This window comes from Carcharodon carcharias, assembly GCF_017639515.1.
Source record: "Carcharodon carcharias isolate sCarCar2 chromosome 32 unlocalized genomic scaffold, sCarCar2.pri SUPER_32_unloc_1, whole genome shotgun sequence".
Lineage (NCBI taxonomy): Eukaryota > Metazoa > Chordata > Chondrichthyes > Lamniformes > Lamnidae > Carcharodon > Carcharodon carcharias.
The window spans coordinates 389,332-416,094 of NW_024470685.1; the positions used below are offsets into that span (position 1 = coordinate 389,332).

General features: G+C 42.3%; 1 protein-coding gene across 5 annotated transcripts in view; it reads left to right on the forward strand.

Annotated features, from left to right (window-relative positions):
• The window catches only part of vps13c (vacuolar protein sorting 13 homolog C), a 351,237-nt gene that overhangs the window by 186,123 nt on the left and 138,351 nt on the right, over nt 1–26,763 (forward strand). For 4 of the 5 annotated variants that reach the window (XM_041181313.1, XM_041181309.1, XM_041181310.1 and 1 more), the window contains 5 exons: nt 2,536–2,615; nt 7,725–7,784; nt 15,967–16,120; nt 17,383–17,496; nt 19,489–19,592. The exons of the other annotated variant lie outside the window; for it this stretch is intronic. In XM_041181313.1, coding sequence (XP_041037247.1) covers nt 2,536–2,615; nt 7,725–7,784; nt 15,967–16,120; nt 17,383–17,496; nt 19,489–19,592 — 512 coding nt within the window. The remainder of the gene's footprint in view (nt 1–2,535; nt 2,616–7,724; nt 7,785–15,966; nt 16,121–17,382; nt 17,497–19,488; nt 19,593–26,763) is intronic. 5 annotated transcript variants of the gene reach the window in all.

Below are 26,763 nucleotides of genomic sequence, written 5' to 3' on the forward strand. Positions count from 1 at the left end.
AACGCTCAAGAAGCTTGACACCATCCAGGACAAAGCAGCCTGCTTGATTGGTATCACAAACACTCACTCCCTCCATCACTGATGCATAGTGGCAGCAGTGTTTACCACCTACAAGATGCATTGCAGGAACTCACCAAGGCTCCTTTGGGCAGCACCTTCCAAACCCACGACTGCTACCATCTACAAGGACAAGGGAGCAGATACATGGGAACACCACCAACTGGAATTCCCCTCCAAGTCACTCACCATCCTGACTTGGAAATATATCGCTGTTCCTTCACTGTCACTGGGTCAAAATCCTGGAACTCCCTTCCTAACAGCACTGTGGGTGTTCCTACACCACATGGACTGTGGTGGTTCAATATGCCACTCACCACCACCTTCTCAATGGCAATTAGGGATGGGCAATAAATGCTGGCCCAGCCAGCGCAGCCCACATTCCACGAATGAATAAAAAAATTGGTTCAACATGTCAGTGTTTATACTCCACACAAACCTTCTCCCATCCTTCTTCCTGCCACTCTAACAGAATAGCTTTCTATTCCATTACTTACCTAGGATGTACTTATCTAGCTTCCCGTAGAATCCATCTATCGTATTCACCTCAACTACTGCTTATGGAGGTGAATTCCATATTCTCTCCAATCTGAGTGAAGAAGTTTTTCCTCAATTCCCTATTAGATTCATTAGTGACTACATTTGTAAACTTGATTTCTACTCTTTTTTGCCCATGAATCCCAGCGTTTTTAGTTTTTCAGTTTATTGTCAAATTGCCCATGTATTGAATATGAAGAAGTTTGGTATTGCTAATAATTGTGGCCTGCCTTGCAGCACTAATTCAGCGCCATTCCTTGTATTAGCTGGAGTATTTCCGAGTATCTTCATCAACACTTATATTTGCAGCCTTTTTGACATGGCAGTCTATTTAAAACCATGGAACTAGCCATCTTCACTTTGCTCTATAAACCTTGCCCCATTGATGTCCTTATCAAACATTATTTTGCAAACTTTCATCCTATAATAAACATTTAATTGGTGTTTTGAGCTGTATTTTATATGAAGAGTTGTGTGCTGCCAGAAAATTCTAGAGAAAAAGGCCTGATTGAGTTCTCTGGCGGAACATGTATTTTTGAAAGCTTTTGTTACTGTTATGTGTAACCCTTAAGTGTATTTTATGGAAATCAACTCTACATGTGCAGCATTTGTTTATATAAAAATAAAGACTGTTACTGAAGTCATAAGGTATGAGCAGTGGTCTAGCAGTAATTGCTAAGACTGGTCTGGAATTCAGAGGCATAATGTGTGTATAGATTAAACCACATTTATAGCTTAAACTAAATTTCCAGCAATGGTGAGTCTACATTTAACTCTGGCATCAATGTGACTTGGTTTCACACTAGTGATGAAATATCTTCCTTCTCACCCAGCTCACTCATGCCCAATGCAACTTGCATGGAAAATTCCTTGTTTCCTTTGAACAGAAATGTGTCCTTATGAGAAAAGTAATCTCTGATCGCAAGGCCTGTGTGAAAATCACATTTATTGTTCTGGGTAGCTGACAGGAATTTTACAATTCTTGGATCATTTTGGAATACATGATGAACCATTCAAGATATTTTTCAAGGCAGAATAAACCATTAAATGGAGTTGCATTATTTACAGCCACACTATTAGTATTATTTGCTAACAGTCCAATACAGAAGCTGAATCCAGTTCATTATTAGACAAAGCAATTGGATAAGATCTTTTTGGAGCACTTGGATGCAGTCATTCTGAAACAAAAAAAAGCAGCAGTTTTATTTCTTGTCCAAACAAATCAGATATAGTTCTTGGGAGATTTAGATAGATCCATTGCAGAAAGCTGCTGTCTATCCATCCAAAACCGACCTGGCACATGAGATGGGTGCATTACTCAAAAAATATAAACAATCCCGACCTGCAAAAGCAACAGCATCACCATGTTGGTTCTTAGTGTTTTATACACGCTGTTTGAACTGATACGCATGTCTCAATGGCATCTTGAAACTCAGTCCGCTCTGTTTGGATTAGAGCAAAACCAGACTGCTTAGTTGTGTAACAGTAATTGTTTCTTGTGGTACATTTACAGCAATACACTGTAAGATTTTCATATTGAGGATACTTTATTGCTATAACACAGTTTCTTATGCCAAATTACTCTTAGGCTTCTCCATTGGCTTCTAAATTACTGTGTAAGTTCTTTTTTGAGTGTAATGTTTAAAACTTAGCTCAAGAGTGACAATGAATTAAACAAATTAACAACTCTAGATGAAGTATTACATTTTTGGTGCTAGTTTGATCTATTATTTTACACTTTTTAAGAAAAACAAATTTGGACTAATTTTAAAAATTAGCTTCTGGGCTTCTTATCTAAATTTTATTGGGCTTTTTTATCCCCATCACTTCCATTATTGTGTTCTGTTTTTGAAAGTGTATTTATAGTTACTAAAATACAACCTATTGCAATCTAGGCTGATGTTCCTCATGCAAAGCTCACTAATTATTATTTTGTTGCAGATTCAAATAACTTACCACTTAACTTGATCAGTTCTTCAGACAAACCCGGAGCTGATCTTCTGAAAGTGGAATACATTAAGGTAGAGTTTTAAGCTACTTAACTTTTCAGAAAAATGGCATCTAAACACAAACTAGGCCAGTTCCAGCCTACTTTAATATGACTAGGATCATGAAGTCCCATTTATACCAATTGCTGAATGAGCCCAGAAAATACTATGTTATAACATGCTTGGATTCACCACATGGGTTGCATGAGGTTTCCCATTGCCATGCTGTATAAAGTTCTATCAGGTTTGCTTTTCACCTCTTATTGCAAAAAGTCCAGCATTGCTACAGATGAGGATCAGCCTAGGTGGATACTTGATAGACGATCAGAAATTTTAAACTCTTTTTCTGATTCAGATTTCTTCTCTTGAGGCTTTTTTGAGAATTTCGGGTCTTTTGCAGGTGCCAATACCCGTTGATGAATTTGTAGGTTAGCATTTTGTAGCTTTCCATTCCGGCACAAAGATAGAGAGAAAAAAGTAAAATCACCAACTGGGTCGTATAATTTATAGAAAGTGGCAGGGGGGCTGCAAGGAAATCCGTGCTTTTTTTAGGTGAGCTCCTGCCTGAAGGTTATGCCTTTGAATTACGTAATATGTTTTATTGAAGATTTGATGTCCTGAGCAAGACTCTTGGTGTCATGCTGTCATTCATAATGGGCAGACTGGACCTCCAATCCAGTGAAGAGTCAAAGGCCAATACAAAGCAGCACCCAGATTTGTTGGAGCCTTTGTGTGGCATCCCAGCAGCGCATGCCACAGTTGTTCCTGAAGTTATCTCATACAGAAAATTCACCGCACAGGAAACCTGAGATAGGTGCTCCTGGTTACCAAATTCACTGCTGGTGGATCTAATTTAACTTTCATGGTGTGCCATCAGGACCACTGATGAGGAGAGCCCATTGACCAAAGAGCCAAATGTTGTTCGGCCGTTGGGAAACTGATCAGAACATTTGCTGTAGTTCGTAGTCGTTTACTGAAGATTTGCTCTCATGGGAAGCAGAAGTGCATAATTTTCTCATTGCTTTTGGCATAATTCCCATGGGAGAAATGTTAACTGCCATTGTGACTACCCTGAAGGGGAAGCAACCTTGATGTAGCATCAGGAAACTTTTAGAACATGTCAGATATCAAAGCATGAATGCTATTAAAGTGATGGGTATGAAAATCAAGAACATGGTCGACCCAACAAACTAAAGTCTGAATTAACATCTAGCATTTTATGGCACTCCCCAGAGTTTGTTGATTTCATGCCCAAAGCTGCAAGTCTTTTGGATTGCCTACTCCCCTGCCACCCAATTTTACAGCACAAGCTGGGGATTAACTGTAGAAAATTGTGACCCTTCGCAGGAAAAGTCCCTGATGCATGGACCCCATAATTGGAGATAAACCCCTTCATTTTGGGCTACACTCCAGGCTGGTCAGGTTGGACTAACAGCTGGTGCCAGTCTTTGTGACCAAGTTGTTGGTTGAGTACATCCTAACCAGGGAATGGGCTTCTACAGCAGATCATAGACGGTTGCAGCACAGAAGGAGTCTATTTGGCGTATTTTGTCTGTGCTGGCCTGTTGCAGGAGCAATTCTCACCTAGTGCCACTCCCCTGTCTTTTCCCTGTAGCTTGCATATTTTGCCTTTTCAGATAATGGTCCAGTTCCGTTTTGAATCTCTCAATTGAATCTGCCTGCACCACATTCTCAGGCAGTGCATTCCACATCCTCACCACTCACTGTATAACAAAGTTTTCCCTCATGTCACCATTGCTTTGTTTGCCAATTATCTTGAATCTGTGCCTTCTGGTTCTTGATCCTTCCACCAATGAGAGTGGTTTCTCCCTATCCACTCTGTCCAGACTGATGATTTTGAATATCTCTTTTAAACCTTCTCTTCAGGAAGAAGTCTCGGCTTCTCCAATTTATCTACTTAACTGAAGTCTCTTATCCCTTGGACCATTCTTGTGAACCTATTCTGTACACTCTAATGCCTTCACAGCCTTCCTAAAGTGTGGTGCCCAGAATTGGATGCAAAACCCCAGTTGAGGCTGAACCAGTATTTTATACAGGTTTAAAATATCACCCTCGCTTTTGTACCCTGTGGCCTTGTTTACAAAGTCCAGGAGGCTCTATGCTTTATTGACTGCACTCTAAACCTGTGCTGCTACATTCAATGATTCATGCACATATATACCCAGGTTCCTCTGTTGCTGATATTTTGTAGCCACATTAAAGATGTGACCTGATTAATATGAGCTCTGAGTAATAAACTGATTCTTTTTATTCATTTGCGTGGGCATTGCTGGCTGGACCAGCATTTATTGCCCATCCCTAATTGCCCTCGAGAAGGTGGTGATGAGTTACCTTCTTGAACACGGTGCTGTTATGTGGGGCGTTCTAGGATTTTGACCCAGTGACAGTGAAGGAACGGCGATATATTTCCGTGTCAGGGTGCTGAGTGGCTTGGAGGGGAACTTCCAGGTGGTGTCATTCCCATCTATCTACCACCCATGTCCTTCTAGATGGTAGAGGTCACAGGTTTGGAAGGCGTTGTCAAAGGAGCCTTGGTGAGTTTCTGCAGTGCATCTTGTAGATGGTACACACTGCTGCTACTGTGCATCAGTGGTGGAGGGAGTGAATGTTTGTGGAATGGGTGTCAATCAAGCGGGTTGCTTTGTCCTGGGTGGTGTCAAACCTCTTGAGTGTTGTAGCTGCACTCATCCAGGAAAGTGATGAGTATTCCATCACACTCCTGACTTGTGCCTTGTAGATGGTGGACAGGCTCTGGGGAGTCAGGAGGTGAGTTACTCACTGCAGAGTTGTAGCCTGCTCTTGTGGCTACAGTATTTATATGGCTAGACTGGTACAGCTTCTGGTAAATGGTAACCGCCCAGGATGTTGATAGTGGGGGATTCAGTGATGTTAATGTCATTTAATGTCAAGGGACAATGGTTAGATCCTCTCTTGTTAGAGATGGTCATTGCCTGACACTTGTTTGGTGTGAATGTTACTTGCCACTCGTCAACCCAAGCCTGGATATTGTCCAGGTCTTGCTGCATTTGGATATGGACTGCTTCAGTATTTGAGGAGTCGCAAATGGTGCTGAACATTGTGCAATCATCAGTGAACATCTCCACTTCTGATTACCTGATGGAAGGAAGGTCATTGAAGCAGCTGAAGATGGTTGGGCCTAAGACACTACCCTGAGGAACTCCTGCAGTGATGACCTCCAATCACCACAACCATCTTCCTTTGTGCTAGGTATGACTCCAACCAGTGGAGAGTTTTTCCCCTGATTTTCATTGACTACTTTTGCTTGGGCTCCTTGATACCATACTCGGTTAAATGCTGCCTTGATATTAAGGGCAGTCACTCTCACCTCATCTCTGGAGTTCAGCTGTTTTGATGATGTTTGAACCAAGGCTGTAATGAGGTCAGGAGCTGAGTGGCTCTGGCAGAACACAAACTGAACGTCAGTGAGCAGGTTATTGCTGAGCAAGTGCTACTTGAAATCATTGTCGATGACCTCTTCCATCGTTTTGCTGATGATCAAGAGTAGACTCATGGGGCAGTAATTGGCTGGGTTGGATTTATCCTGCTTTTTGTGTGCAGGACGTACCTGGGCAATTTTCCACATTGTCAGGTAGATGCCAATTTTGTAGCTGTACTGGAACAGCTTGGCTAGGGGTGAGGCATACTCCGGAGCATAAATCTTCAGTACTATTGTCGGAATGTTGTCAGGGCCCATAGCCTTTGCAGTATCCAGTGCCTTCAGCTGTTTCTTGATATCACGTGTGTGACGAAAGTATAATCATTTTCATAATATTTTTCTGGCTTATTGTGAAGAAGGTTTATGGGGGTAAGCATAGTTGAGCCTGTCTGTCTGATTTAATACATTTGGAGTCAAGTAGACTGCAACTTGAAATCATCAGAAGAAGCTAGGTGATTGACATGCTAATGAGTAAACAAGGATGCTGATTTAGCATGTAAGGTGTGAAGGGAATTTGCATTTTTAGATAAATGAAGGGATTATTTGGATTTCAAAGGGATTTTAGTCTGTTTACAACTAGCCAGATAAGCAAGGCTAAGGAGTGTGTTTATTTTTCCCAAAGGTTACTGACAATATTGTCAACATGAAATTTTTTATATCATGAGGAAGATACAGTTTCAAAAACATATGGAACAACAGAATTTACATTTTACAAAGAGAGAAGCATATATAAAGGAGAATGAAAGGCTATGTGGGAGAAGTCCATGTAAGATTTAACAGGAGTGTGCGGAATAGCCTTATTGAAGCCTCCAGCCATTTGTGCATAAGTCTGCTATTTAACAAAACTGAATTTGTGGAAAAGCCATTTGGAATTCCACTGTCAAGTGGGTATTGTGTTAACTTTCTGGTTCTGTTTTAAATCTAAAATCTATTTTGGATTGTTGCCTTAAAGGGGTTGTACTGAGGGTCAGATTAGTTTGGAATTTTAGGAGTTATTATAGTAGCATGTAATTGTAGTCTTATGTGCTTGAAGCTTTTTATTTTGTTAATAAATATTTTAATTTTTAAAAAATCTCTAAAGATCTTGGTGAACTTGTTACTCCTTAATTCAGTGCACATATCTCATAATAAATACAAATTGCAAAACATTGTGATAGTGTGACTAAGCTTCCCTTGTGAATTTGGTCTGCCTGGCACATCTCATCTGCCATGTCATAACACGTGGAGTGAGTTGAATTAGCTAAAGACTGGCATCTGTGATGCTGGCGACCTCTGGAGAAGGCCAAGATGGATCATTCATTCAGCACTTCTGGCTGAAGTTGGTTGAAAATGCTTCAGCCTTATCTTTTGCACTAATGTGCTGGGCTCCTCCACCGTTGAGGGTGGGGATGTTTGTGCAAGATGTTCACACTCCTATATATTATCCAACTACTGTACCCAAGGGATCAGTTAGCACCCATGGACATAAAATAAACGTGTTCTCCCTTTTGTGTGTTGGGAGAATGAATACACAAGAATAAAACCATGTAAATTGTAATATTTGGAGGGAAATGAGGAAGAAGCAGGAGAGTAGGATTAATTGGCTGTCTCTTTCAAAGAGCTGACTGCTTTTACTTTCCCTGTAACTTGATATGTGTATAACTTCCATAACTTTTTGTTCACAGGCAGATCGAAATGGACCACATTTCAAAAGTACTTATGACAGTACTGAACAGAAACTGAGGGTAAGTAATGTACAACATACTATATTGGAAATGTATTAAATGCATATCTGTTCATTACTCTTTCTACCAACTAAACTGTACCAAGTCCACTTGCACCCCATTTTGAGTTTCATATGTTTCCTGCACTTCATTCTGGTTTCTCCTCTGGATGAGAACGAGAGTTTTTATATTAAATAGTATCAGCTGTTAATGGAGATGTTTGGTTAACAGGACCCTTTACTCGGGTGTGGATTTATTTGTTTTATGTACTAGAAGTTGTAATATATTTGCTGTTTGAGGCACACTTACAATAGTACAACTGATGCCTTACAAAGTTATCTTCAGACAAGGTTTTTGTACTTAATTCTGGTTTCATTTGGATCTTAAATTCAATTACCTCTGTGTGAAGAGCATAATTTCCAATAATTTGGAGGAGCTTTGGGTATTATTATTGGGGGTTAAAATAAAAATAGAAGCAAAAAAATTACAACTTCTCTACAAATAACGATGGAATTTCTAAACTCAGCTCTCCATAACTGAGCTTCTTGAACTTCCTTGGACCATGCATCAGAAAATTCTCTCCCAGCTTCTCTGATTGAGACATAGGACCCTATGAAATCTCTATCATTGACTGGTGGTGTGGTTTCCTGGGTGGTTCAGCCCTCGGGCCAGCCTAAAGCCACTCTCAATGTAAGACATCACTGGAGCATTCTTGAAGAACGTGAAATCCAACATGGGTGGTTGACACTGGCAGAAAAGTTCATGTTTTCAGTATTATAAAGGGAAATAGCTGGGAGAAAAGTACTTCTCTCTCTCTCTCCCTCTCACTCCACCTCCTGCCCCAGCAACTTTCCTCATTTCTTTAATTACATGCACTGTCATGGTTAGTGTTTTTAATATTAGACTAAGTGTAGCTGGAATGATTGCCAGAAACCTGACCTGGGTGTCTTGAAGACCTTTTATGGTGTACAATCATTCCAGAGTGCACCTTTTGCTGGGTGGCCCTCTATCTTGTTCTCTTGCTTGCTTATTTATTCAGGAGTGACTTCCTTTGACCAGTCATATATAGTGGTAATTTCAGAATTTTCATCTGCTGTAATCATTTCCTCTTCATTCAGTACCCCCACGCTCTGGGCATTGCCCCAGGCCTGTGTTGGTTTGAGTATTTCTGCTGTTGCTGCTTTTCCTTCAGATCAGTGTGTTGGTGTCCTGTTGGTTCACACCATCATGTAGAACTGCCTGCCAGCTTGTGTATTTAATCATGAAGTTTTTTCTTGCTTGACAGTATTTCGTAGCTTGAGGTTTACTTAGGTGTGCCATTGTATCTTTCCCTGCTCACCCTCTCCTGTTCCTGTACCAACTAGTTGTATCAAACCCTTGGAACATCCTGTAGTTATCCAAGTGACATGCCCTCCCAGCCCAGCAGTGCTTAATATCAGCCTGATCTCAATTTCTCTGGTTGGAACATGCATAATTTTGCTTTCCACTCGGTGAGCATGAAAGTCCTCAGGTTCTCAAGGTGAAACCCTCAAGTTACAGATTGTGATAGTGGTAACCCTGTCAGAGCTCATGCCCCAATGAATGAAGATAACAATTCTATTGTTTTTCTTTGTTCTGTGCTGAACCCCTTTACTTTTGTTATCTTCAGTCTTGATGACTCGAATACTTCTCGTTGGTGTTCCATCCTTTCTTCTCCATAATTTCCAACTTTTCCAAAACTCTAAATGGAATCTGCCTTGTGTGAATCCTGTTCTCCTATACCTCTGTTCTTGGTGACCTACACTTGCTCTCCACCTGCCATGCAATATATTCAAAATCCTTGCCTTTATTTACATCTCTTCAGACCTCCCCCCCACGAATGCTTCCTCTCACCTTGGCATTTCTCCCCCCGTTTTCTAGCACAGTATTGTTGGCAGAGCTTTTTAGCTACTCTTTGAAACCCCCTTCCTAATCCCTTTCATCTCTCTCTATCTGTTAAAACCTCTTTAAAATCATGAATACCTTGTGGTCACCTCTCCCCTCCTGGCTCATTATCTGTTTTATTCCAGCTATTTCTGAAGCACCTTGGGAAATTTCTTTACACTAAAGGTGCTATGTAAATTAAATTTGTAGTAATTTTGGAAGTTGAACTGCCCAAGAACACCAAATGATCGTTCCATGGTATTCATTTTTCATCTTCGCACACTTGTTTCGCAGGTTTGTTCAGAAAATTTCATTTATATCATCTGACACTTGACTAAATGAACCTGGAGTTTAAATCAATTCCAAGTTGTTTTTCCCTACTTCATCCATTTAGATTTTTTTCCAAATAATATTTTGATTATGAATATCTTTCAAGTAGTGTCTCCAAACAGTTCCTTGTGGAGCAGTACCTGGCCCCTTTCATTATGTGTACATCTGTAACGTTTGGATGAAATTATAATTCATTTCTATCAGACTCATGAACACTTGGGAAGTAAATGGAGCTGGTTACTATTGACATGTATTGCTGCAGGGAGCTGAGATTAAATTATATTTTAATTATCTTTCTACTTGTAGTTCCGTATACCAGCATCTGAAGCTGTGCTGGTTCCTCTCTACTCCCTTACTCTTTTCATAATATGTAGCCAATGCTGCACACTGTCCTCGCACTGTGCTCTTACTAAAGTTTTACATAGGTTCACTCCTCCATCCCTGTACCTTGTGCCATAAATCCAGGAAGCTATCAGTTTTTTTTAATGGCCTTTTCCACTAGAGGTGCTGCTCTTTATGTCTTGTGGATCTGAAGCCTAAAATGCCTCTGCTCTTAGATGTCATAGAGTTTACAGCATGGAAAGAGGCCCTTCAGCCCATCGTTTCCACGCCAGTCATCAAGTCCCTATCCACTCTATTCTCATTATCCAGCACTTCACCTGTAAAAAACAAAAAATAAAAACAAAAAAACTGCGGATGCTGGAAATCCAAAACAAAAACAGAATTACCTGGAAAAACTCAGCAGGTCTGACAGCATCAGCGGAGAAGTAGAGTTAACGTTTCAAGTCCTCATGACCCTTCGACAGAAGTTGAGTTCGAGTCCAAGAAAGAGTTGAAATATAAGCTGGTTTAAGGTGTGTGGGGGGAGTGGAGAGAGAGAGAGAGAGAAGTGGAGGGGGTTGGTGTGGTTGTAGGGACAAACAAGCAGTGATAGAAGCAGATCATCAAAAGATGTCACCAACAATAGAACAAAAGAACACATAGGTGTTAAAGTTGGTGATATAGCCTTGTATGCTATGGCATTTCAAATGTTCATCTAAATACCACTTAAATGTTGTGAGGATTCCCACCTCTACCTTTCAGGTAGTGAGTTCCAGATACCCCCCCCGACCCTCTGGGTGAAAAACATTTTCCTTAAATCCCCTCTAAACCTCCTGCCCCTTACCTTAAATCTATGCCTGCTGGTTATTGACCCCTCTGCTAAAGGGAAAAGCTTCTTCCTATCTGCCCCTATGCCCCTCATAATTTTGTGCACCTCAATTAGTTCCCCCTCAGCCTTCTCTATTCCAGGTAAAACAACCCCAGCATATCTAAGCTCTCTTCATAGCTGAAATGCTCCAGCCCAGTCAACGTCCTGGTGAAACTTCTCTACACCCTCTCTAGTGCAATCACATCCTTCCTATAGTGTGGCGACCAGAACTGCACACAGTTCTGCACACTCCTGGTATGGCCTAACCAAAGTTTTATACTGCTCCATCGTAACCTCCCTGCTCTTGTATTCATTGCCTTGACCAATAAAGGCGAGTATTCAGTATGCCTTCTTAACTGTCTTATTTACTTGTGCTGCTGCCTTCAAGGACCTAGGGACATGCACACCAAAGTCCCTCTGATCTTCTGTACCCCTAGGGTCCTACCATTCATCCTGTATTCCCCTGCCTTGTTAGTCCTCCCAAAATGCATCTCACTTTTCAGGATTAAATTCCATTTGCCACTGTTCTGCCCATCTAACCAGCCCTCTATATCATCCTGTAGTCTAAGGCTTTCCACCTTGCTATTTACCACACCACCAACTTTCGTGTCATTTGCGAACTTGCTGATCATAGCTCCTGCATTCATGTCTAGATTATTAATATACACTACAAACAGCAAGGGATTCAGCACCAAATCCTGCGGTACTCCACTGGAACAGGCTTCCAGTCACAAAAACAGCCTTCGACCATCACCCTCAGCCTCCTGCCACTAAGCCAATTTTGGATGTAATTTGCCAAGTTGCCCTGAATCACACAGGCTCTTACCTCCTTGACCAGTCACCCGTGTGGGACCTTGTCAAAAGCCTTACTGAAGTCCATGTAGACTACATCAACTGCAGTACCCTCATCTACACACACAGTCACCTCCTCAAAAAATTCAAACAAATTTGTTAGACATGATCTTCCCCCTGACAAAGCCATGCTAACTATCCTTGATTAATCCTTGCCTCTCCAAGCGGAGATTAATTCTGTCCCTCAGAATTTTTTACAAAAGTTTCTCTACCACCGATCTACTTATCTACTTATAAAACACCTTTGGATTTTTCTTTATTTTACCTGCCAGTGTTTTTTCATGCCCCTTCTTTGCTCTCCCAATTTCTTCTTTAAGTAACCTTCTGCGCTTTCTATACTCCCCTAGGGCTTCTGCTGTTTTGAGCCCACGGCATCTCCCATGAACTTCCCTTTTTTTCCTTATCCAGTCCTGTACATTCTTCAACATCCTGGGTTTTCTGGATTTATTGGTCCCACCCTTCACCTTTATGGGAATATGTTGGCCCTGCAGTCTCACTATTTCCTTTTTGAATGACTCCCACTGCTCTGATGTAGATTTTTGCTACAAGTAGCTGGTCTCAGTCCGCTTTGACCAGATCCTGTCTTATCATATTAAAATTGGCCTTCCCGTAGTTCGGAACCTTCATTTCATGCCCACCTTAGTCCTTTTCCATAACTAGCTTAAACCTCATTGAGTTTATGGTCGCTATCACTGAAATGCTCCCCCACTGACACTTATACCCTTGCCTGGCTTCGTTTCCTAAAATTAGATCCAGCACCGCCCCCTCCCATGTCGGACTCCCTACGTGTTGGCTTAAAAAGCTCTCCTGGATACGTTTTAAGAATTCTGCACCCTTTACGCTTTTCACCATTTGTCTATCCTGGTTAATATTGGGGGAGTTGAAATCCCCTACTATTATTGCCTTATTAATTTTACACTTCTCTGAGATTTGCCTACATATCTCCCTTCTATCTCTCCTTGACTGTTTGGGGTCTATAGCACACCTCCAGTAGTATAATTGTCCCCTTTTTGTGTTTAAGTTCCACCCATATGGCCTAATTTGAGGAACCTTCTAAGATGATGTCCCTCCTTATTGCAGTAATTGACTCCTTGATCAATATTGCAACACCACCTCTTTTACACCAGTGCCCCCTCCCCATCTCACCTGAAGATTCTATACCCTGGAATATTGAGCTGCCAGTCCTGCCCCTCCCTCTACCATGCCTCTGTAATAGCAATGATATCATATTCCCATGTGTACATCAACACCCTCAACCCATTTGCCTTACTCGCGAGACTCCTTACATTAAAGTAAATGCCATCCAACCTTGCCATGCTCCCTTGTGTCTTAACTTGACTATATATGCTCTGCCTTTCAGACTGACTTGATTTTTTTTATCCTATACTGTGTATCACCCCCTACTATACCTCCATCCCATAACCTACCCCCCTGTCAAATTAGTTTAAACCCTCACCAAAAGCACAGGAAAACACCCCCGGCAAGGATGTTGGTCCCGTTCTGGTTTAGGTGCAACCCTTCGGACTTGTACAGGTCCCACCTTCCCCAGAAATGGAGCCAGTTACCCAGGAATCTAAAGCCCTCCCTCCTGCACCAACTCTTCAGCTATTCACTCATCTACTCTTTCCGCCTACTCACTAGCATGTGGCACCAGGGGTAATCCAGAGATTACAACCTTTGAGGCCCTGCTTTTCAATCTGCTACCTAGCTCCCAAAATTCTTGTTGAAGGGGGCTCATTCCTCTTTCTACCTATGTCGTTGGCACCAATGTGTACCACGATCTCTGACTGTTCGCCCTCCCCCTTCAGAATGCCCTTCAGCCGTTCAATGATATCTTTGACTCTGGCCCCAGGGAGGCAACACACCATCCTGGAATCACATCTGCAGCTACAGAAACGCCTGTTTGTACCCCTCGCTACTGGTCTCCTACCATTATTGCTCTTTCTCTCTTTCTCCTCCCCTCTTGTGCAGCTGAGCTCTGGCTGCACTCTCCAGAGGAACCATTGCTCTCACCGTTTTCCAACACAGAAGAACTGTTCTTGAGTGAGTTGCACTCTGGGGCTTTCCTGATGACCTGCCTGCCTCCCTCCTTTTGACTGGTGGTCACCCATTCCTCCTTTGACTGCATTTCCTTAAGCTGCGTGGTGACTACGTCTAAAAACGTGTTATCCATGTAACTCTCAGTCCTGCGGATGCACTGCTGTGCCTCCAGCTGACGATCAAGCTCTGAAAACCAGTGCTCAAGCTGGTCGAACGGTGGCGCTTCCTGCTGATGTGATCATCCAGACTTACCACATTCTGCAGGCCGTGCAACACATGGGACTGAGCGCCCCCGCCATACCTTTCATTATAAACTCTCATCCTAAATTTAAGCCAAGTAGAAATTTATTTCAGTTTCTTTCTTTTATTTTAAAAAAGATCTGCCCCGAAGTGTGGCTGTTTAAACTGCCCCGCCTCTACATCACTCAACCTCCCCTTTAATCCAAACATGCTGATATTAAATTCCACCTGCTGCCTTTTTGCCCATCTCGCAACTTATTCCTTGCAGCTTCCAATGGAATTATTATCCTAGCTTCTATTTTACCATCAGGTGCTATTTCGACACCATTCTCCCTAATCCTAGATCCGCATCCATGATGCACACAATGAACAGAAGTGATCCAGAACCGAAACCTGTTGAACACCTTTTCCTGCTTCCAGCCAATCCTGAGAAAGTGTCCTTAACTGCTGGTCCCTTCCTTCCTTCCTTCTAACCAGCTTTTAATCCCCTTTGCTACCCTTGCCCTAATAATCTTTAATAGTCTTCACGCATTCATTAAAAGTGGATTTGAGCTTGGAAGTGTTTTGACAGGTACGGCACTCTATAAATTTGGATGTCTTGCTCCGGTTGCTTTTTTTTCCTTGGAAGCTTTCTCATGAGTTTGTTTAGAAGATTGCACAACTTTTCCATCAATTTTTTTAATTGGAGGATTATATGAAAGCACTTGAAATTGTATTTGCCCTGTTCAGCTTGATTGCAGACTTGAGTTTTTAGCCTACAAATAGAAACCAAGTATATTTTAATCTAAAATAACAACAAGAATTGCTGGAAAAACTCAAAGTCTGGCAGCATCTGTGGAGAGAGAAACAGTTAACGTTTCGAGTCTGTATGACTCTTCTTTGGATTTCATACTGTTTATAAGAGGGAGTGGAAGAGCTGGAGCAAACTAAAAGTTCAGGGATAGATGGGAGCTATGGAGAAATTTGACAAAGATGTCATGGATGCAAGACAATGGCTGTATTAATGGTAGTGTTAAAGACTAAAGAAGGTGTTGATAGTGGCACAAAGGTAATATGTTAATAGCAGAACAAGGGTTAGTGCTCTGTGAAAGCACAACATAGAAACAAGTGACAGATGGCCTAGTGGGGCAGGTGGTGTTGGGGGAAAAGGATTAAAAAAAAAAGAAATATTAAAAATGGGGTAAAGATGGAGGAAACAGTTCATGGTCTGAAGTTGTTGAACTCAATATTATGTCCAGAAGGCTATAACCGGCAGATGAGATGCTGTTCCTCCAGTTTGCATTGGGTTTCACTGGAACAGTGCAGGACAGGCACGTGGGCATGAGAGCAAGATGGTGTGTTGAGATGGCAAGTGACAGGAAGGCCTGGATCGTGCTTGAGGACTGAGTGAAGGCGTTCTGAAAAACGTCTTTTTAATCTGCACTGTATCATGTCACTCTTCTCTTTAACAGGTTCCCACAACCAGTTCTAAGGCTAAGGTTCTCTATATAATGAGCACTTAATTTATTTTTGAATTATTTCTTATAAACTGCCTTAAGCTTATTTTTAGATGTTTATACTTTGGTGTTTCCTCTTAATTTCTCATCATCTTTTGTAGCGCAGTGAAGTGGAATCATGCAAAATACTGAAACTCCCCTTTTTTGATGTCAGGTTGCCTTCTCTTCCCTCGATCTGATCCTGCATTCTCAAGCCTTGCTTTCAACCATGAACTTTATGGCAGCTGTGTTTCCATCAGGTGACATTGATAAGGATCGTGAAGCAAAGCCAAGCACAGACCATGCGAAGGAGACTTCGATAAAAGCAGGTTGGTTAGTAAGTAGGGAAGCTGAATAGTGTCTTGAATTAAAAATGCACCTGTTTTTGATCAACTTTTAGTTTTCGTCCTGCATTGCTTTTTTTTTTAATTGCCTCGTATTTGCAGAAATAATCCATAAATTGTTTAGAGAAAGATTTGAGCAGTTTGCTTTATATAGTGCAATGTAAATGTGCCTTTTGTGTTTGTTATATTCGGCTGTGAGCAGTGGAACCTTTCCCCATAGCAGATTGTAAGCAGAGTCGCTCTTAAGCTCGGTTCTGTTGCTACTAGAATCCTTTCTTGTGTTAAGTATTTTGGAGGTACAGAGATTTATCTTTAGGATAATGTTTCGTTGAGAGCATCTTATAAAGTGGTATCACATCATCTACAATGAGACGTGATTCACCTTTGAAACATACTTCCTTGAATGTTGGCCTGTACTGTGCATACAGGTAAGGATTGTAGATCCATTTCCCCTTCCATCAGCATCCGATGGTGCAGACAATTATAGATGATCTGTTTCCAAATGGAATTGTGATTTGAGCTGCACCGTATAAATGCAACTTCAATATTGGGTGTTCTCTATTACGTTTTTAAGGAAACAGTTTAGAGGGAAAAATTCCCATTTTTCTTTCTCCCTTTGGTTGCTCAGTACCATACATCACTTGTAAGCGGTGACATGCTTCCAACACTGTCAGTGCTTTTCCAAACCAGCTTGGGTTTGTGCCCCTCTCTTTTTCAACCCCTCTTGATAGAGAAGCTTTTGTTATCTGCTCATTGCTTCCCCATAGTAATGTGGCTTAAACAGCAATTTCTGTGGGTTGCGAATCATGGTTGTGAACCTAAGCTGTGGGTTGCGAATCATGGTTGTGAACCTAAGCTTTGCCATTTTGCTCCTCTGTTCTGCACCACCCACCTCACTGCCATAATTTTACTCCAATTTCCTAGGTCATGGCTCTTTGTATCCCTTTTCTACACTTCTTAAATTTGTATAGCTTATTTTAAGACACTCTAAAACAACCTTTGGTCACCTGTCCTAATCACTCTGTTGTTCAGCATCAAATCTTGCCCGATGGTGTTTCTGTGAAGCACTTTGAAATGTTTCACTATTGTTGTGTACAAAGTTATTGTATTTACAATATCTGTATTGTCAGATTCACCATTTAGATTGAAATAAGTTGTGCAAACAAGTTTATATATTGTGATTTGTTACAATTGCATTTGGTTGTGTTCTTTCAAATTATTGACCAAACTAATATTTTTCTATTTAGTACCTGTAGACACAGCCGTTGATGTGTTTGATCTGAAGTTTTCTGTTGAACTGGGGGCATTGAACATATTTGTTTGTGATAAAAATTTCAGCATTGCTGATATCAAAATACAAGGTAAACAAATCCATATTGAGCTTTGGATTCCGTAGATGATTTGTAGTGTTTGGTGTACACTAGCTTTGTTTGCAGAACTATGCCATTTAGCGCCAGTAAAACAACATGTAAATTAATTGCTACATGCCTAACATCTGAGGATATCACGGCGAGGGGGGTTTCTGGGCAGCTGCGTGGCGAGGGGTTTCTGGGCTGTGTGGCGAGGGGGGTTTCTGGGCTGTGTGGCGAGGGGGGTATCTGGGCTGCGTGGTGAGGGGGGTTTCTGGGCTGCGTGGTGAGGGGGGTTTCTGGGCGGCTGCGTGGCGAGGGGGGTTTCTGGGCAGCTGTGTGGCGAGGGGGGTTTCTGGGCTGTGTGGCGAGGGGGGTTTCTGGGCTGTGTGGCGAGGGGGGTTTCTGGGCAGCTGCGTGGCGAGGAGGGTTTCTGGGCTGCGTGGCGAGGGGGGTTTCTGGGCGGCTGCGTGGCGAGGGGGGTTTCTGGGCAGCTGCGTGGCGAGGGGGGTATCTGGGCTGCGTGGCGAGGGGGGTTTCTGGGCTGTGTGGCGAGGGGGGTATCTGGGCTGCGTGGCGAGGGGGGTTTCTGGGCTGCATGGCGAGGGGGGTTTCTGGGCGGCTGCGTGGCGAGGGGGGTTTCTGGGCAGCTGCGTGGCGAGGGGGGTTTCTGGGCTGTGTGGCGAGGGGGGTTTCTGGGCTGTGTGGCGAGGGGGGTTTCTGGGCTGTGTGGCGAGGGGGGTTTCTGGGCAGCTGCGTGTCGAGGGGGTTTCTGGGCTGCTGTGTGGTGACGGGGGTTTCTGGGCTGTGTGGCGAGGGGGGTTTCTGGGCTGTGTGGCGAGGGGGTTTCTGGGCTGCTGTGTGGCGAGGGGGGTTTCTGGGCTGCTGTGTGGCGAGGGGGGTTTCTGGGCTGTGTGGCGAGGGGGGTTTCTGGGCTGTGTGGCGAGGGGGGTTTCGGGGCAGCTGCGTGGCGAGGGGGTTTCTGGGCTGTGTGGCGAGGGGGTTTCTGGGCTGTGTGGCGAGGGGGGGTTTCTGGGCTGTGTGGCGAGGGGGGTTTCTGGGCTGTGTGGCGAGGGGGGTTTCTGGGCTGTGTGGCGAGGGGGGTTTCTGGGCTGTGTGGCGAGGGGGGTTTCTGGGCTGTGTGGCGAGGGGGGTTTCTGGGCTGTGTGGCGAGGGGGGTTTCTGAGCTGTGTGGCGAGGGGGGTTTCAGGACAGGGGTTGGCTTTAGATATCTGCACTTTCAAGTTCCATCAAAATCCACACAATCCTCTTGACCCTCCTCTTCCCAAAACCAGGACTCACAACCAGTACTCATATCAGCTGGAATAACCTGTTCATAGCATACCTCCTGCTCCTACAGGTATCATGCCTTAAGAGGCTGTTGGCGACCATGGACTTCCATTTGTTTGGTCCTTGATTATGCTTAGCAAATTACTGCAGTGATTTGCTGTTGCTTTCTGCGATACAATATCTAGATAGGACAAATAATATTTGTAACTCATGTAGTTATGCTGCGCGTAATGGGATCTGCATGACTTCCAGTCATTGATAATTAACCTCCATGTTTATTCAGGGCAGGCAATGCACTGTAAATATATCTGTTTCACAGAGCTTCCAAAATAAGGAGGGACCTCAAATTAAGCTATATAATGTGACAGTGTAATTTAACCTGATATAATGTTGACGCATAATGGGTGCCAAAATGTGAGATCTAAATTTAAAATGAATGGTATAGAATTAATACATGCCTTCTGTATTGTTTTTAAGCTTGAGTTTGTGGCTTACAGGCCATTATACTTACAGCCTTTTCACACTTAAACTATTGTTCTTATTTATCCTAGCTTACATCGGTCTTGAATTCATACTATTAAGTCATTAATATGGGTAGTTATATCGTTCTAGGATCAGCTTGGATGGATAAACAGTTTATTTCTGTGGTAAAACATTCTGTAGCTTGATATTAAATCTGTAATTATATGATGGTCTTCCAACAAAACCTTCCAGGTATGGATGCATCTGTGTCTGTGCACCCAAAGCAGACAGAAGGTTTTGCCCGACTCAGAGATATCATTGTCACAGATGTTGTCTCAAGGACTCTACATAAAAAGGTAAGCTGTTCGATATAAGTGGTAGCTGTTTTGAGCAGTGCATTATTCCGCGCAGGTTTGGACTTGACCACACCATTTCTTGAAGGCAGCTCACCACTACCTTCTCAAGGGCAATGAGGGATCCGCAATAAATGCTGGCCCAGCCAACGACACCCACATCCCAAGAATGAATGAAAAAAATCATGACGCTCTGAAATTAAATAGCCCACTTTGTTTTGATCCGTATGATAGTTCACTCTTTATTTTATTCAGATTGCTGGCAGAATTTATCATGTAGACTGCGACTTTAAACGAGTACTCCTAGGCCAGTGAGATGGCTCAATTGAAGTTTCTGTTTGAGCCAGACAGTTTATTGGATGCCAGACTTTGAGAAGGTGGTAAATTGCCCTCTTAAACTGTTTCAGTATGTGGTAAAGATGAGCAGTCTGCGACAACTGAGATGGTTTCCTTACTTCAAAGGGAAGCTAAGAGTCGATCACCATGGTGTGGGACTATAGTTTCATAGATATATACCATAGAGACTGCGTTGGAAGAGCAAGTTTTTTTCTCCTTGATGAAGTTCGCGAATCAATTTTTGGTCCAATAGCAAGTGGGTCTGGGAGGTTAATAATGGAAAATAAAGACATTGGCAGATACCCATGTGCTATGGGTACACCCACAGCACTGAGTGTACCCACATCACATGGACTGCAGCGGTTCAAGAAGGCAGCTCACCACTACCTTCTCAAGGGCAGCTGGGGATGGGCAATAAATTCTGGCTCAACGTACAAAGCCCACATCCCATGAATGAATTTTAAAAAATTAAACATGTATTTTGCATTGGTCTTCACTATAGAAGGCACAAATAACATCCCAGAAATAGCTGTAAATCAGGAAATGGAAGAGAGGGAGGAACTCGAGAAAATCACAGTCACCAGGGAAGTAAGTTGGAGCTGCAGGCTGACGAATCCCCAGGCCCTGATGGACTTTATCCTGGGGTCTTAAGAGAAGTGGCTAGTGAGATAGTTGAAGCATTGGTTTTAATTTTCCAAAATTCCTTAGATTCTGGGAAGGTGCCATTAGATTGGAAAATAGCAAGTGTAACTCCTTTATTCCAAAAGGGAGGGAGACAGAAAGCAGGAAACTATAGGCCAATTAGTCAAAAACCTGTCATAGGGAAAATGTTAGAAGCTATTATTAAAGATATTATGGCAGGGCAGTTAGAAAAATTCAAGGCAATCAGGCAGAGTCAGCATGGTTTTGTGAAAGGGAAATCATGTTTAATCAATTTATTGGAGTACTTTGAAGGAGTCACATGTGCTGGAGATCAAGGGGAATCAGTGGATATACTGTACTTAGATTTCCAGAAGGCATTTGATAAGGTGCCACATCAAAGTTTATTGCAGAAAATAAAAGCTCATGGCATAGGGGGTAATGTATTGACATGGAGAGAAGAGTGGCTAGCTAACAGGAAGCAGTGTGTAGCCACAAATGAGTCTTTTTCTGGTTGGCAGGATGTAATGAGTGGTGTGCCACAGGGATCAGTGCTGGGGCCTCAATTTTTTACAATTTATATTAATGACTTGGATGAAGAGACAGACGGTATGATTGCTAAATTTGCTGATGATACAAAGATAGCTGGGAAGGTAAATGTGAAGAGGACATGAGGTTACAAGGGGACATAGGTTTAGTGAGTGTGCAAAGATCTAGCAAATGGATTATAATGTGGGCAAGTGAGAAATTGTCCATTTTGGCTGGAAGCATATAACCTAAATGGTGAGAGATTGCAGAGCTCTGAGGTTCAGAGGGATCTCTGTGTCCTAGTGCATGAATCACAAAAAGTTAGTGTGCAGGCACAGCAAGTAATTAGGAAAGCTACTAGAATGTTATTTATTGAGAGGGGAATTGAATATAAAAGTAGGGAGGTAATGCTTCAATTATACAGGCCACTGGTGAGACCACATCTGGAGTACTGTGTATAGTATTGGTCTCCTTATTTAAGGAAGGATGTAAATACATTAGAAACGGTTCAAAGAAGGTTGTCTAAAGTATTACCAGGAACGGGCAAGCTGTCTTCTGAAGAAATATTGGACAGGGTCAACTAGTATCCACTGGAGTTTAGAAGAGTAAGAGATGACTTGATTGAAACCTTTAAGATCCTGAGGGTCTTGACAGGGTAGATGTTGAGAGGATGTTTCCTTGTGTGGAAGAATCTAGAATGAGGGGTCACTGTCTAAAAATAAGGTGTTGCCTATTTTAAGACAGAGATGCGAAGAAATTTTTTCTGAGTGTTGTGATTCTTTGGAACCCCCTCAAAAGGAAGTGGCAGCAGAGTCTTTAAATGTTTTCAAGGCAGAGGTAGATAGATTCTTGATAAGCAAGGGGGTGAAAGGTTATCAGGGACAGGCAGGAGGTTACAGTCAGATCAGCCATGAACTTATTAAATGGCAATGCAGGCTCAAAGGGCCGAATGGCCTACTTCTACTCCTAACTCGTATGTATGTATGTATGATTAGGTTTTTACAACAATCCGACAGCTTGACACTCGGTTTTCTTACTGCTAACAACTTTGTTTCCAGATATTTTAAACCATATTTAATTTTCAAGATGACTTGTTGAGATTTAAGCTCTCATTTGCTAGACTGTTTGTTCAAGGCTGTAGAATATTACTTCAGTGAGATAATCCCTACTTTACTGTATTCTGACATCACCAAGATAAATGGGATCAGGCTCCAAAATAAAAATCCAACTCTACATTTAGAATCATAGGCTACAGTGCACAAAGAGGCCATTCAGCCCATTGTGTCTGCGCCAGCCATAAAAAGAGAAAAAAGAAACTGGTCGCTCATTTTGAATCCCACCCTCCAGCACCTGGTCTGTAGCCTTGCAGGTTACTTCAAGTGCATATTCAGGCACCTTTTAAATGAGTTGAGCGTTTCAGCCTCAACCACCAATTCAGACAGTGAATTCCAGACACCCAGCACCGCCTGGGTGAAAAAAGCTTTTCCTCATGTCCCCTCTAATCCTTCTACCTTAAATCTGTGCCCTTTAGTAATTGATGCCTCAGCTAGGGAAACAAGCCTTTCCTGTCTACCCTATCTAGGCCCCTCATAATTTTGTACACCTCAATTAGGTCACCCCTCAGCCACCTCTGTTTTAAGGAAAACGACCGCAGCGTATCCAATATTTCCTCGTATCTGCAATTTTCAAGCTCTGACAATATTCCTGTAAATCTCCTCTGTACTCTCTCCGGAGCAATTATGTGGTGACCAGAACTGTACACACAGTTCCAGCTGTGGCCTAACCAACATTTTATACAATTCCAGCATTATATCTCTGCTTTGTATTCAATACCTCATCCAATAAAAGCAAGCATTCCGTATGCTTTCATCACCAGCTTATCCACCTGTCTTGCCACCTTCAGGGACCTGTGGACATGCACTCCAAGGTCTCTCATTTCCACTAGCCCCCTCAATATCTTCCTGTTTATTGAGTATTCCCTTGCTTTGTCTGCCCTCCCCAAATGCACTACCTCACACTTCTCTGGATTGCATTCTACCTGCCACTTTTCCGCCCACTCAACCAAACCATTGATATCATTCTGAAAACAACAGCTACCCCCTTCACTAACAACTACGTGTCCAATTTTGTGCTATCTGCAAATTTCCCAATCATGCCTCCCACATTTAAGTCTAAGTCATTAATATATCCAACAAACAGCAAGGGCCCCTGTGGAATGCCATTGGAAACAGCTTTCCATTCGCAAAAACATCCATCAACCATTACCCTTTGTTTCCTGTCCCTAAGCAAATTTTGGATCCAACTCACCACCTTCCCCTGTATCCCATGGGATCTCATTTTTCAGACCAGTCTGCCATGTGGGACCTTGTCAAATGCCTTACTAAAATCTATGTAGTCAACAGCCACTGCACTACCCTCATCAATCCTCTTTGTTACTTCCTCAAAAAATTCTGTTAAGCTAGTAAGACGCCATTTCTCTTAACAAAACCATGCTGACTATGCCCAATCAATCCATGCCTTTCTAAATTAGTTTATCTGATGTCTCAGAATTGATTCCAATAACTTGCCCACCACCAAAGTCAGACTGACCGGCCTATAATTTTCAGGCTTATCCCTTGCACCCTGTTTAATGTTGGTACGATGTTCGCAGACCTCCAATCCCCTGGTACCTCGACTGTATCTAGTGAAGATTGGAAAATGACCCCCAGAACATCCGCTATTTCCTCCCTGGCTTCCTTTAATAACCTGGATACAATCCTTCTGGCCCTTGTGATTTATCCACCTTCAAGGATGCCAGTCCCTCCAGTACTTCCTCTCTTATTATGCTTATTGTATCTAATATTTCACACTCTTCCCCTTTAGCTGGAATGTCTACATCATCCACCTCCTTAGTGAAGACAGAGACAAAATACTCATTGAGAGCCCTGCTCACATCTTCATAATCAATGCGCAAGTTACCATGTACATCTCTGACAGGTCCTACCCCTTCCTTGGTTATCCTCTTGCTCTTAATGTACTGGTAAAATGTCTTTGGGTTTTCTTTGATTTTACCTACCAATATATTTTCATATCTTCTCTTTGCTTTCCTAACTTCCATTTTTACTTCACCCCTTTACTCTCTATACTCTTCAAGGCTTTCTACAGTGTGACTGTTCAGTGTCACTTTTTGTGACTGTCATAAGCTTTCTTTTCTGCTTTATCTTGACCTGTATGCTTCTGGATAAGCAAAGGGATCAAGATTTGGCAGTTCCACCCTTGCCCTTTGTGGGGACATATCCACACTGTGCCCATAGAATCTTAATTTTGAATACCTCGAAATGTGGACAATAGGAGCAGGAGTAGGTAATTTGGCCCTTGGAGCCTACTTCACCATTCAATATGATCATGGCTGATCCTCTATCTCAATGGCATACCCACGGTCTCTCTGCATAACCCTTGTCACCTTTTAGAGTCAAGAAATCTATCTATTTCATTCTTAAATATACTGAGTGATTTAGCCTCCACAGCCTTCTGTGGTGGAGAATCCCATAGGTTCACCACCTTCTGAATGAAGAAGTTACTTCTCATCTCAGTCCTAAATGGCCTACTGAGACTGTATCCTGAGACTGTAACCCTTTGTTCTAGACCCCCAGACAGAGAAAATATCCCTGTGTCCAGCCCTGTCAGAATTTTATACGTTTCAATGAGATCCCCTCTCATTCTTCTGATCTCCAGTGAAAATAGGCCTAGTCGACTCAATCTCTTCTGGAACAACAATCCTGTCATCCCAGGAATCAGTCTGGTGAACCTTTGCTGCACTCTGATAAAAGCAAAATACTGTGGATGCTGGAAATCTGAAATAAAAACAGAAAATGCTGGAAAAACTCCGGTCTCTCAGCATCTGTGGAGAGAGAAACAGAGTTAACATTTCGAGTCTGTACGACCCTTCTTCAGAGAAGGAGGATAACTCTGTGTCTCTCTGCACAGATGCTGTCAGACCTGTTGAGTTTTTCCAGCATTTTCTGTCCTTTCTTTGCTGCACTCCATCTGGCAAGTATAACCTTCCTGAGGTAAGGAGACCAAAGCTGCGCACACTATTCTAGGTGTGGTTTCACCAAGGCCCTGTGCAGATGCATTAAGACACCCTTGCTCCTGTGCTCAAGTCTTCTCGCAATGCAGGCCAGCATACCATTGCCGCCTTAATGGTTTACTGCATGCTTGCTTTCAGTGATTGGTGTACAAGGACACGCAGGTCCCTTTGTACATCAACAGTTCCCAATCTATCACCATTTAAATAATACCCTGCCATTCTGTTTTCCCTTCTAAAGTGGATAACTCCACACTTACTCACGTTATACTGTATCTGCTATGTATTTGCCCACTCACTCAACCTGTCTAAATCACGTTGAAGCCTCTTAACCCTCCTCACCACTCACATTCCCACCAAGTTTTGTGTTGTCAGCAAACTTGGAAATATTACATTTGGTTCCCTCATCCAAATCATTGATATATATTGTGAATAGCTGGGCCCGAAGCACTGATCCATGCGGTACCCCACTGGTCACTGCCTGCCATTCTGAAAAAGACACAATTAATTCTACTCTCGGTTTCCTGTCTGCTAACCAGTTCTCAATCCATGCCAATATATTACCCCCAATTCCTTGTGCTTTAATTTTACACACTAACCTCTTATGTGGAACTTTATCAAAACAGTTCTGAAAATCCAAATATAGCACATCCACTGGTTCTCCCTTACATATTCTGCTACTTACGTCTTCAAAAAACTCTAGTAAGTTTATCAAACATGATTTACCTTTCTTAAATTCATGTTGACTTTGTCTAATCCACGTGATCTTTTCCAAGTGTTCTGTTATAGTACACTCTAGCATTTACCCTGCTACTGATGTTAGGCTAACTGGTCTGTAATTCCCTGTTTTCTCCCTCCCTCCTTTTTTAAATAGTGGGGTTACATTTGCCACCCTCTGATCTGCTGGGACTGTTCCAGAATCTACAGAATTTTGGAAGATGACAACCAATGCATCCATGATTTCTATGGCCACCACCTTTAGTACCTGGGATGTAGGTTATCGGGTCCTGGGGGTTTATTAGCTTTCAGTCCCATTAATTTCTCCACCACTATATTTTTTAACTAATATTAATTTCCTTCAATTCCTCCTTCTCACTAGACCTTTGGTTCCCTAGCATTTCTGGAAAGTTATTTGTGTCTTCCTCCGTGAAGACAGAACCAAAGTAGTTGTTTAATTGCTCTGCCATTTCTTTGTTTTCTATTATAAATTCTCCTGTCTCAGATGTAAGGGACTTGTCTTCATTAATCTTTTTGCATACTTACAGTCCGCTTTTATTACTCTTGCAAGTTTACTCTCATACTCTATTTTTCCCCTCTTAATCAATCTTAGTCTGCCTTTGCTCCCAATTCTTAGTTCCCTAATAGTTCTGAAATGGTTTTTGTCTTTTATTGTGAATATGGGTACAGAGTATTTGTTTTAATGTCTCTGCCATTTCTTTATTTCCCCTTATCATTTTTCCTGATGAGACCATGTTTACGTTTGTTAATCTCTTCCTTTTCACATACCTATAGAAGCTTTTACAATAAAAACAAAATGCTGGAAAAGCTCAGGTCTGGCAGCATCTGTGGAGAGAGAAACAGAGTTAACATTTCAACTCCAATGTG